This window comes from Bactrocera neohumeralis, chromosome 6 (assembly GCF_024586455.1).
Source record: "Bactrocera neohumeralis isolate Rockhampton chromosome 6, APGP_CSIRO_Bneo_wtdbg2-racon-allhic-juicebox.fasta_v2, whole genome shotgun sequence".
Taxonomy (NCBI): domain Eukaryota; kingdom Metazoa; phylum Arthropoda; class Insecta; order Diptera; family Tephritidae; genus Bactrocera; species Bactrocera neohumeralis.
The window spans coordinates 6231326-6243219 of NC_065923.1; the positions used below are offsets into that span (position 1 = coordinate 6231326).

At 34.3% G+C, this 11894-nt stretch overlaps 5 protein-coding genes across 5 annotated transcripts in view; 2 read left to right on the forward strand and 3 right to left on the reverse strand.

The window, feature by feature from the left end:
* The first annotated feature begins 888 nt into the window (after nt 1-888).
* Nucleotides 889-2103, forward strand: LOC126763075 (charged multivesicular body protein 5). The gene is made up of 5 exons (XM_050480275.1): nt 889-1058; nt 1142-1293; nt 1351-1516; nt 1585-1818; nt 1874-2103. The coding sequence occupies exons 1-5, from the start codon at nt 990-992 to the stop codon at nt 1934-1936; spliced, it is 684 nt and encodes a 227-aa protein (XP_050336232.1). The 5' UTR covers nt 889-989; the 3' UTR covers nt 1937-2103.
* Nucleotides 2104-2224: 121 nt separating this feature from the next.
* On the reverse strand, nt 2225-6043 carry LOC126763063 (beta-1,3-galactosyltransferase 1-like). Its single transcript, XM_050480258.1, has 4 exons — nt 5307-6043; nt 5047-5203; nt 4830-4977; nt 2225-4755 (listed from the first exon to the last, which is right to left on the reverse strand). The coding sequence occupies exons 1-4, from the start codon at nt 5632-5634 to the stop codon at nt 3934-3936; spliced, it is 1455 nt and encodes a 484-aa protein (XP_050336215.1). The 5' UTR covers nt 5635-6043; the 3' UTR covers nt 2225-3933.
* Nucleotides 6044-6390: 347 nt separating this feature from the next.
* On the forward strand, nt 6391-8998 carry LOC126763058 (acetyl-coenzyme A transporter 1). Its single transcript, XM_050480241.1, has 3 exons — nt 6391-6706; nt 6767-8216; nt 8270-8998. The coding sequence occupies exons 2-3, from the start codon at nt 6771-6773 to the stop codon at nt 8465-8467; spliced, it is 1644 nt and encodes a 547-aa protein (XP_050336198.1). The 5' UTR covers nt 6391-6706; nt 6767-6770; the 3' UTR covers nt 8468-8998.
* LOC126763067 (eukaryotic translation initiation factor 3 subunit E) lies at nt 8983-10748 on the reverse strand. Its single transcript, XM_050480264.1, has 3 exons — nt 10543-10748; nt 10070-10462; nt 8983-10003 (listed from the first exon to the last, which is right to left on the reverse strand). The coding sequence occupies exons 1-3, from the start codon at nt 10630-10632 to the stop codon at nt 9182-9184; spliced, it is 1305 nt and encodes a 434-aa protein (XP_050336221.1). The 5' UTR covers nt 10633-10748; the 3' UTR covers nt 8983-9181.
* A 264-nt stretch (nt 10749-11012) lies between these two features.
* LOC126763083 (NHP2-like protein 1 homolog) overlaps nt 11013-11894 on the reverse strand; it is a 74322-nt gene continuing 73440 nt past the window's right edge. The window contains exons 2-3 of the mRNA XM_050480284.1: nt 11532-11610; nt 11013-11472 (exon numbers count right to left, since the gene is read on the reverse strand). Of these exons, the coding sequence (XP_050336241.1) occupies nt 11092-11472; nt 11532-11534 (384 nt within the window). The 5' untranslated portion in view covers nt 11535-11610 and the 3' untranslated portion in view covers nt 11013-11091. The remainder of the gene's footprint in view (nt 11473-11531; nt 11611-11894) is intronic.

An 11894-nucleotide genomic window follows, 5' to 3' on the forward strand; every position in this document is an offset into this window, starting at 1 on the left:
CTAGTGATATATGAATGGCTAATTCGGTCAATTTGTTGTGAATGACTATTAATTATTTTTAACAAAAAAACTGTAACAAATCTTTATATTTTAAATAGAAATAATAAAATTTATTTAAAACTTACCTTCCTCAACAATTTAACGACGTAATATGTCTTTATGTAAAATGACAGCTAAAACAGGGTTGCAATTATATTTTTACGTGACATTGCATGCAAATATACATAGGTTTTGGTCTGACATATTTACAGCCATTGCAAATAATTTTCTGCGTGTATTTGTTGTTGTGCCGGTGAACCAAGAGGGCCTTGCACCGTGCAAGGGTTTTGCAAGAGCAAGAGAATACCCCTATTGTATAAATTCACAGCCACACATAAGTTCACATAAATTTTAACTTTATACCCTTGGCATTAATTCCCGTGCGTGCAAATTATATATAACCTAACGAAAATTTCTATTACTGACTGACCAATATTTCAAATGTGCCAAACAATTAATTCAACACTAGAAATAGTATTTGTTACTGAATTCGCAATCAACAAGCGAAACATCAATTTTTGTTTTGATAGAATTAAAAGAGTTTTACAGTTATGTTAAGTGTTGCTCTGTATTCTCATATGTTTCATGTGCTCCTTGTGGAAATACTAGACAAATTTAAATGAAAAATATTAATTTTTATAATTTCAATAATTACGCTTATTATTATAAAATATTAAAAAAAATTAGTACACGTTATAATTATTAAAAGAAACACATACATACATAAATTAACGATATTTATTGAAATGACAATGCCATAATTTATTTGTAAACACTAAAAGTTTGAATAGCACTGCATGTTGAACTGTCATCATTCATTACAAAGATTAGTCATCAGCTGTATAATTTTGTGAGGCCATCAAAATATTTACAAAAAACGATTTATTTAAATTAATTTCCAACAGTTAGAGTAACTTTATCGTAAAGTTAAATCAAAAACAAATATTAAAATGAATCGTCTGTTTGGAAAAGGTAAGCCCAAGGAGCCAGCACCAAATCTAAACGATTGTATTGCCGGGGTAAGTTTTCACAATACTTAACAAAAGAAATGTTTTGTTCTAAATAAACAAGTATTTATGATTGGAAATCGTACCTTTTGAAGGTTGATACTCGTGCGAATAACATCGAGGAAAAGATTACAAAGCTGGATAATGAATTGCGTAAATATCGTGAACAAATGTCGAAAATGCGCGAAGGACCGGCTAAAAACTCTGTAAAGCAGCGTGCTATGCGTGTGCTGAAACAGAAGAAGGCGTAGGCGCTCTGATGAGTTATAAAAGATATTTGTATTTACTGTGATTTTAATTGTAGTTATGAACAACAAGTTGAAGCACTGCGTAATCAGTCATTCAATATGGAACAGGCTAACTATGCTGCACAATCGCTAAAAGACACACAAGCTACTGTAGCTGCAATGAAGGATGGTGTCAAACAAATGCAGAAGGAATTCAAGAAAGTCAATATCGATCAAATTGAGGTGAGTACGATTTGGTATGCACGTGCACAATTATTTCACCAGAAATTTTTTGGAATATGCTATTAAAGGATATCCAAGACGATATGGCCGATATGCTGGAACAAGCAGATGAGGTACAAGAAGCTTTAGGACGTACATATGGCATGCCAGAAGTTGACGATGATGAACTGCAAGCAGAATTGGATGCACTAGGTGATGAAATAGCACTCGATGATGATACCAGCTACTTGGATGACATGGTGAAAGCACCATCAGCTCCCGATAAGGAACCAGGTGCCGATAGTATTGTACCCGGCAGTAAAGTATGTATAAAGATTGATACAATGAAGGAGAATTTTATTTTAAATATGTTTACAGAGTGGAATTGAAACTGACGAGTTTGGCTTGCCTAAAGTGCCCACTTCGGTTAAAACGTCTTAAAAACATTTAGTTCGTTTTGCGTCTCTAGTAAGATGTCAAAATAGCAACGTTAATTAAGAGAATTTAAAGCTGTAATAATTGAAATGGATTTTTTATGTCTGCTTTCTTGTAAACATTTTATTTTTAGAATCATCATTAAATAAGCTTCAAACATACATAAAAACTAAGTTGTTATTCGCTCCGTGTCTATATTTCATTGGGTCACTTCAGTTGGTAACTAATATTTTTTTGTTTACACTAACATTCGTTTCAGTCTACACAATACTTTCTTAATTAAAAGACATAATCTCCAGCGTCTTCTGATGTTTTATTTATCAAATCTTATATACTTCTTTTATAAGAAATTTTTAACAAAAATGTGTAATTCGAAATTTTAGTGTCTTGAGTATAAATGTATATGTAATGTATAGCGAACATTTAACAATGCTACTTGGCACAGTTGCATTTAAAAGTATGGCAACATTTATGTGTATTTTATTTCATTGACCTATGAACATATTAATACAAAGGTATGTTACACACCTGGACTATTCACTTGTGAAGTTACATAGAAATACTCGTATACATTTAAACAATTGTGCATAATACTTTTACTTACAATATACATACATACACTTAATTATTTCATAGAGCTTAAACAAAAAACAAACAACAGTGCGTCAAAGTAATTCTATTGCCATTGGTGTATTATTTTTAAATGTTTGTGCACTAAATGTTTGAAAAATTGGGAAGATTTTATTGTCAATTGAAACCAATGAAGTCTTCAGAATTGAAAAAGTTTATAAACATTTCTAAAATTCGGAAGCAAAAATTTAGTTAGCACAACAACATCGTCAAAAAAGTGTAAAAAGGTGGCTAGGAGCTTTGCAGACCAACGGTTGTGCTCAAAAAAGCGGTTTAAAATCTAGATATGTATGAAGAAACATTTTAGAAAAATATTTAGATAAAATTAAAAAAAAATGAAAATTCAATATAACTTGGTTTAATATGTGATTCACGGAACGTAGTGACATCATCATTTGTTTTCGCATAATCAAAAAAAAACATATATTTAAAATAAAACGTAAATTTGAATAAACCTTATTGTGCAAAAGACATAGACATTATAATATTTATAAATTTTTAGTCGGCTGCCTGTGTCTCTATTTTAGTTTTTTAAGTACTTTACAGAGTATCGATTATTTCAACTATATAGATGGCTGGAAAATCACAATTATTATTTTTAAATAAACCATAAATCAATAAACCCGATTTTTTGTTTTTGTTTTACAATTGTATATAATTATAAATATATCCTTGTCGTAGCACAATTCACAAACTATAAATTTAAAAAGACGGCCACGAAATTTTACTAATTCGACATAGTACACTTTCTATCAAGATATGTTTCCATGTATTTACATTTTTATTATTATTTTACGAATAGAACTTTCAGTTTACAACAAATGACAGACTTTGTTAAACAAGGACAGACTTTAGCTTAATCCATAAGAATAATTTGGTAAACTTTAGTAAAAACTTGAATTATGTTAAAACTATTATTGCCTAATCGTGTATTGGGACTTACATATGTAGATTTGATTAGGGACGTACACAGCTACATGCATAAGTAATTAAAATAACATACTGATATTGTTCTTGTATTTGGACTATTTCTTTGCTTACTTGATTAACTTGTGCGAAATGGTTGTGGAGCAGGTTGCATATAATGCGGTTAAGTGGAAATTTAAAATATTTTTAAAATCATCTGTAGCTTTCAAATACTTATGAATATAGAATAACTTTTATATATGTATATACATATGTACACGTATATATTATTGCGTACTTTTTTTTCAACTTAATCTAATGCGAAGCACATTCTTAACGGTGGTGCAAAATATGAAAACAAAACGAAACACAAAATAAAATCAAATAACTAAAGAACATTAAAATACGACAATAATCGAAATATACATAAATATAACATTCGCATGACAGTCTCAATTTTCATATACTCAAACACAGCCGATTTGCTTATGCAAGCGCTTATTCATATATTTAGCAGGAGGCGCGCAATACAAGCTCGTATTGGTCACATATAAATAGGCATCCAACATACTCTCATCTTTCACTTCATGCTGCGAGATGCTTCCACGAAAACTGCACCAGTCCCTGGCACGAGTATAACTAAATAGTGCATTGTGACGACGGGGCAGGTGAATTTTTTCTGCGCATATGCCTGTTAAGTAGACATCTTCGATGTGTATGAAGGTGGTATTTAGAGCGGCTTGGTATAATCGTGGTACCACGTCGGCAGACATAACATATGCGGAGCCGCTCAAGTATTTTGGATATTTATCGCCCGGAAACATGTAGTATGGCATATACCATTTATTGCTAACCAACGACACTGGTCGTGAGGAACAAAATAAATGACCTCCCAGGTAATTTCTGGTAATGTTGAAGCGATTTCGTGGTAATAACACATGGTATGTGTTTGTGTCATACAAATCCAAAGTATCGTTGTAGAGCGGTATCGTGCCACCTAATAGGTAGTGCAGAAGATTTGGCACATTTAGGAAAGTATCATCGTCCACTTTCATAAAGAATGCCGATCGCCGTGCGCAACGTTGAGTCATCCATTTTAGAGCAAGCACTGATTTGAGGGTCAAATTGTTATAAGTATCGATGAAATTTTCTTGTATAATATCGCCGTATTGTTCGAACTCTGAGCGTATAAGTGATGATGTTTCATTTGACGGATCAGCATTGGGTCCATGACGACCCAACATAAAGTAAACTTTTACCGGTATCACAACAGGAATAGTACGTGTGTCCTGAAATGTTCAAATAATCGAAAAAATGAGCAAAGTCAAAATATTCTATTATTTCTAACTTTAAGAGCACTTACATTTGTTGACAGATTTAGGAATTTGCTATAGTATTGTAAACGTTCTGGCGACGGTTCCAAGTATTGACCTTCAAAACGCTTATGTAGTTTCGCAAACATGCCAATATTGAAGTGAGATGTGTTGCCCCATGTTTCACGTATGACTTGTCTGAAATAATTATTTTTTTATTAATATATCTTTATGAACATGAGTATATATATTTTGCATATATCAAACCTTATGGCAAAGTTCTGTATACTTGAACAAACAACAACCAGTAGAAACAACTTATTTTGACACACATGCTGAGGTTCCAGAATCACTGTGTTGTTATCAGGTAGCACATAATCAGCTAAATTCCTGGACGTATTGAAGCCCCAATCCGGTAGTGCAGCTGTAACAAATAGACAAATATTAAAAATAAATATTGTACTTTTGAATTCTATAGTGAATAATGCACATTTTGTATTTCATTTATAATATACACTGATACTTACTATGTCGTGTGTGCATGTTCGGAATAAGTGGCATGTAGAATGACATTAACATTAAAAGTAATATCATTGTACAACATATTATACGTATTACAGCACGTTTTCGCCAACGCAATCCCGACATCATTATTTGAATGAAGGAAAACTCGTGCTTTCCATAATACTGCTGCGATGTCCTCTTATACTCCAGCTCTTCATCACTACAATCCATATCACTATTGCCAACCTCTGCTGTTTCCAAGTCAGTTGAGGAATATATATCCGTGATGTCGCGCTTGTGATGACTCCTTTGTGGCAGTAATAAGCACTTTTCACGTTGACCCGGAACCATTTTGCGTGCAACAAACGTTAGCTATCAGCATATTCAATCTAAAGTGCATTAATTGGTCCTGAAGCGACCTTAATTGATGTAGTTGTTATTTTTTAAGCCTGCGTAGAGTAAATGATGCATGCAACACCTGTTTCCTTTGTCGACCGGTTTAGAACTACATTGATCACGAGTATTTCGAGTAAACCCCTCAAATCTTATTTTATTACGTTTGTAGGTATTTACGTATGTATTTAGGAAGACAAGTACCCAGCACAGTATCACTTACTATTTTACAGTAGATAAAGAGACACTATTCAATATAATTTCAAATATTACCATGTTAATAAAATGATTAATTTCACACTGATAAACAATTTTATAGCAACTGCAGCAGAGTAATTTACCAACAAATGTGCAAACAAATAATTGATTGAATTGACCGCATAACAGCTGTCGGCCAGAGGTACCGACTCTCAATATTTACTGGGAGCTTATTCTCTTTTTCTGTAAGGAATTCTCTCTTCATTGTGATATTGAGTTATCATATATTAGCATTATGTAAAAATCCATATTTATTTAATAATTTAATAATTCTTTTGCCAAAAGTGGCAAGACTTAATTGACCAAGTGTGGTTATACACTTGGATTCAAATAAAACATAATAAAGTCGCATTTTATGTTTCTGCGAAGTAATCGGTTACGAAATGAAACGTTCATAATCTTATGATATTGGCGACCCTATTCTCAGCACAAAACAAAAAAGCACAAAATAAATTGTTGGTAAATTGTATTCTAAAAGTGCTTTGGGTTTTCTTGTTGTAGCTCCGGTTTTAATTTAGATTTTGTGTATTAACATTTATAAATTTTTGTGAACTAAATCCCGAAAATATTTTTGCAACAAATAAACGGACGATATTTGTGTGCATATGTTACATGTAATGAAAACTTAAATTTATGTAAATTCAATCGAATAAATTCTGACACGCAGTACAAATGCACCAACCTATAATCTATACGTTGTAGAGTGGGCATACATGTAAGAAGGCAGAAAGTTACTGACGTGTCGCTGTGATCGATTTCAAAAATAACTAATGTAAATATTGTAGGTTATTGAAAGCGTTGACAATTTTAATCACAATAAACGTTCTTTTAGAAATATGACTGTGCGCCGTCGACAGGAAACGAATGGGATGTCGGCTGATGAAAGTGACAAGCAGAAATTGCTGGTCGAAACACCACCGTCGGACTGTTCATCGAATGTAAATGATGAATTTCATGAGAAAACAGATATACGCGGCGATCGCGGAAATATTGCCATACTTTTCTTCCTCTACGTAATGCAAGGTATACCATTGGGTCTGATAGCGGCCGTTCCGATGCTTTTGCAGAATCGTGGAGCTAGTTATAAACAGCAAGCCGAATTTTCCTTCGCGTATTGGCCTTTTAGTATGAAACTTTTATGGGCGCCAATTGTTGATTCCATCTACTTTCGGCGATTTGGAAGACGAAAATCATGGTTGGTTCCATCGCAATATCTAATTGGTATCTTTATGCTTTTCCTATCATGGCAAGTAGAACGATGGTTAGGTGGTAATGGGTCTGATCCCAATGTACCATTCTTAACCATGCTGTTTTTTTTACTTAACTTTTTGGCCGCTACCCAAGATATTGCTGTAGATGGTTGGGCGCTTACTATGTTGAAGCGATGCAATGTTGGTTATGCGTCCACATGCAATAGTGTGGGCCAAACCGCTGGCTATTTTCTAGGCTATGTGGTCTTTATAGCGCTGGAATCAAAAGACTTTTGCAACAATTATCTACGCACAGAACCGTTGGATACAGGACTTGTGACATTGCCTGAATTTTTATGGTTCTGGGGAGTTTGTTTCATGGTAGTGACGACTTTAGTGGCGATCTTTAAAAAGGAGAACGATGTACAGGATGCACATACGGCGGCACGTTACACCGATGAACACGAGTTGAATCTACGCGAGAGCTACAAAATTCTCTTTGACATGGTGCGCATGCGCCCCATACAAATTTTAGCCGCTATATTGTTAACCGTCAAAGTTACTTTTGCCGCCTGTGATGCAGTCACATCATTAAAATTAATCGATGCTGGTGTGCCAAAAGAGAAGTTAGCGCTACTGGTTGTGCCCATAATCCCATTGCAAATAGTGTTGCCACTAATCGTGAGCCGTTATACCCACGGACCACGCCCAATGGAGATATATGTGAAAGCCATACCATATCGAATTGTCTTTAGTACGATAGCGGCCATCATTACTTATTGCACACCTTTTATGATATCGAACGGCCATGTACCCATCTACTACTATGTGCTCTTAATTGTTAATTACGCATTGTACCAGGTGTTCCTCTACTGCATGTTCGTCGCTGTAATGGCATTTTTCGCGAAAATTTCCGATCCTGCAGTAGGTGGTACATACATGACATTCCTCAACACACTGTCGAATCTGGGAGGAAACTGGCCAAACACTGTGGTTTTGTGGTTGGTGGATGTACTAACATGGCAAGAGTGTACCCATGTAGACCCAAAAGTGGCCGCACAAAATAGTTGTCTGACAAAAACACAAAAATCGGTAAGTCTATTTGAAATATAATTTTATATCATAAATAATAAATGTTTAATTAGGAATGCGAGGCCGCCGGTGGTGAATGTAAAATTGTCTTCGATGGCTACTACATTGAATCGATTATATGTATAGTATATGGCATTGTGTGGTTGTTGTGTGTTCGGCGTTGGATAAACTATTTGCAAAACTTGCCCACGCGAAGTTGGTTGGTCGTTAAAAAGGGAAAGAGTGCTGGCAGTGCCAAAAAGTCAAGATAGCAATTCATTGTATGACATGAGGAGGATGATGGTCACACCCACCTGTTGGATGACTTTAAGGTTGACGCGGTGGAAGAGTTGGAGGTGTATACTAAATCTGTGCGGAATATACATGCTTCGCCGATTTAAAACACAATTTGTTATGCCCTTTAGTATAGAATTAACATAATACAATATTTGTTTGAAAATTCCAATAATATGCTTTTATATGTATGTGAAAATATAGTGCAATTGAATTTTAGTTGTAAGGTATGCATTTGCTTAACCAGTGGTTCAATACAAAAACAATCGCCTTGCTGTCAAAAAGTTGTTGCAATCTATGGCAAAAACTGTGTGAGAGTAATGAGAATTGTGAAAATTGATGTTCGTCTTGTCCTAATATTAATTAAAATATAATACTGCAAAACTTGTATTTATATAAAAAAAAGGAAATTCCTACAGCTTAAGATTTGATGTAAATTCCTACATAAGTTATTTGTAAAAATTTTGGAGAATTGAAAAAAATAAGACTCAAATATGCAGCCCGAATAATAGATGTTGTTTTATTCCAGCCTTTTTGTGTTTTGCGTGGTACATACAAAAATTTATATTATACATTTTCTATGCTGTATTAAATATTACTCCTTCCGAACACTAGCAAGCAAATCCAACCCCTTAGTACGTAATTGTAATTCGTTTGTGTTACACTTTACAGACTACTTTTTTCGTTTATATTCAATAATATTTCCATGAGTCGGCCGATTCGGGGTTCTTCTGCTTACTTTTACGCTCGATTAATCCAGCCAAATGCTCTGAACGCATAGACAATGAATCAATTTTTTCTACCAGTTGCTGGTAGGGACTCAGAGGTTGAGTTCCCATAACAACGTGTCCCAATTTTGAGTCAATTTTGGCATTTAAACGAGCATTGCGAATTAAGTTGACAATCCAGCATTCAGCTTCGCTAGGTTTCATGTTCAGCTTGTCAGCAAGCATACTAATCGTGATGCACTGATGAATACGGCAGAAAGTTTCGAAAATCATTAGACGAGCGTCCTCGACGAATTCACTCAAACAGGCGACAATGAAGAAGTCATTCAAAATCACAGTTTGGCATTCGTGCAGTTTTAAACGAGCACCTTCAAAATCAAAGTTCACATAAAGACATTCAAGGAACTCTGTTATGGGGTCACGGTAGGTGTACGATTCTTGCTGTATCACCTTGATGAGGTCCTTGAGTGCGTTGCGACGCGTACGATTGATGATGACAGCAGTGGCCAAATACCGCATAATGTGTGGGCACATTGTTTGTATAGCATTCAAATAGAGAGGCTTATACAAGAACATATCAATAATAAGATCACGACCTTTGGGATGATTGAAGAATACCAACACTGACCAGTGGATCAACCAGGTCCGTTGTTGAAGTGCCTGTATTGTAGTAAAATTGGCATTGTCGATATAGTCGCGCAAGCGTGTCAAATCTTCCAAAGCTGTATTCCAATTCAAGGTCAGAATTTCAGCTGCCAATTTTCCCCATAATACATTAAGGTAGTTCTATAACAAAAAAAGCAATATATAACATTTCTTAGCAATATTCATAAATTATGTAAAACAATATACCTTGTCGTTTGGTGACATCACAATCAGGCAGAAATATAAGTAGGACGTTGATTCTTGGTAGTTACCGCACTCATACAAATACTTAGCCAGCTTGTATGCACTTTCCAAATGTTCCACCTTAAAGTTGTAATCCTTTTGCAGAGCATTAACAAAAGTTTTGGAGTCTTTCATGCTCTCACCATTCTTAAGAATATCGGTAGCTTTCATAATCGGTGCTACTTCATTTTGCAATTGCTTTAGTGTAGCCAGCACCTCAGCCTTGCGTTGCACCAACTCTTCCGGCATTTCTTGACTAAGGTTTAAACGTTTACGTGTGTCCATGGTGTAATCGATCATGTTGGTTTTGTTGACCGTATCTAGGATGTATTCCAACAATTCTTGTTGATTGTATATCTAAAATAATAGAAATAATAAATATTTTACAAAAAAAAATACATAGAAAATGACTACAAAGCGAATGAAATATTTCTAACCTCCTTTCCGCACAAGAATTCCAACAACGGGAAAGTAAGATGCCTGTCCAAAAATTGACAATTTATTCTTGTTAAATCGAATTGCGCCATTCTGAAAGTTAGTTTTTCACTGTTTGGAGAATATTTTCAAAGGTTTCACGATAGTTTGGCGTACAAATAACGTGCTGACAAAGCTTAGACGTCGCCTATTCTTTGCGAAGAACAGGTAAAAAGAAATATACAATGACAATATAGAGCGACATCTAGTGGGAAATTTTTATTGAATAGGGATGCCAACATTCAATAAAGTAGGCTACAACTTTTATTAAAACAAACTAGTCACCGATAAATATGTATAATGTCGATATATGTATATCGATATACAACGTAAGTATTCCAAATAATTACTAAACGTTTAGGATAACTTGCGACAAATCTTTTTTTAAGAGATAAAAATAGTAAACATTTTTGTGGTAGTAATATTAACATAATTCATTTTATGAGAGATATTTTTATTTCACAAAGTATATTTTATTTGTACATCTTAGTTTGAATACATGGTTTATCACATTAAACTAGAAGTCTTTCAATTTCGTGCTGAATTGATTGGATTTGCGATTTTAGCTGTGAGCCATCATTTGTTGTAACCGAACACGCTACAATTGGTCTAGATACGCCACATGCACGTCCCAATGCCTGCTTGGAACGTACAAACACGTAGGGAACATTTTTATCTTCACATAATAAGGGCAAATGCAAAAGGATTTCGATTGGTTCTGTATCAGCAGCCATTACAATAATATCGGAAAGTCCCCGATTAAGGGTCTTAGTGGCTTCGTTGGCTCCCTTCCGGAGTTGATTGTAGTTTAGCGCTTGCTGCAATAAGTTCATTATCTTCGCCGTGAGTTGAGCATCAGCAAGCGGGAATGCTTTTGGACTGACTTCTTCGGTCTGAAATTTATATTTTTTTTGTAATATATCAACACACACTATTCGAATTTAAAACTCACCATTTTGATATAAATTAGCTGTTATTTTAGTAAAAATTTAAAAAATTCAACGCAACCTCTCGGCTAATATTTAACTTGGCTAATATTTAACTTGGCTTCACTGAGGGCAATAGAATAGTAAATAACTTGGCAAAGGGAACAAGAAGAAATGAGCAGATAAAAACACGTGTATGGTTGCCAATCACCCCTTTACAAATGACAATTATAACACTGAGTCCCTATTTGACATAATTCGACTTATAAAACTAATATAATTAAATCTTTCAGAATTTGTTTTTGTTCGTAAAATATGCAACTATATGTTAGAAGATTTTTATTAATTGAATATAAAATTAACATTAAATTAAAATTAACATTTTAAGA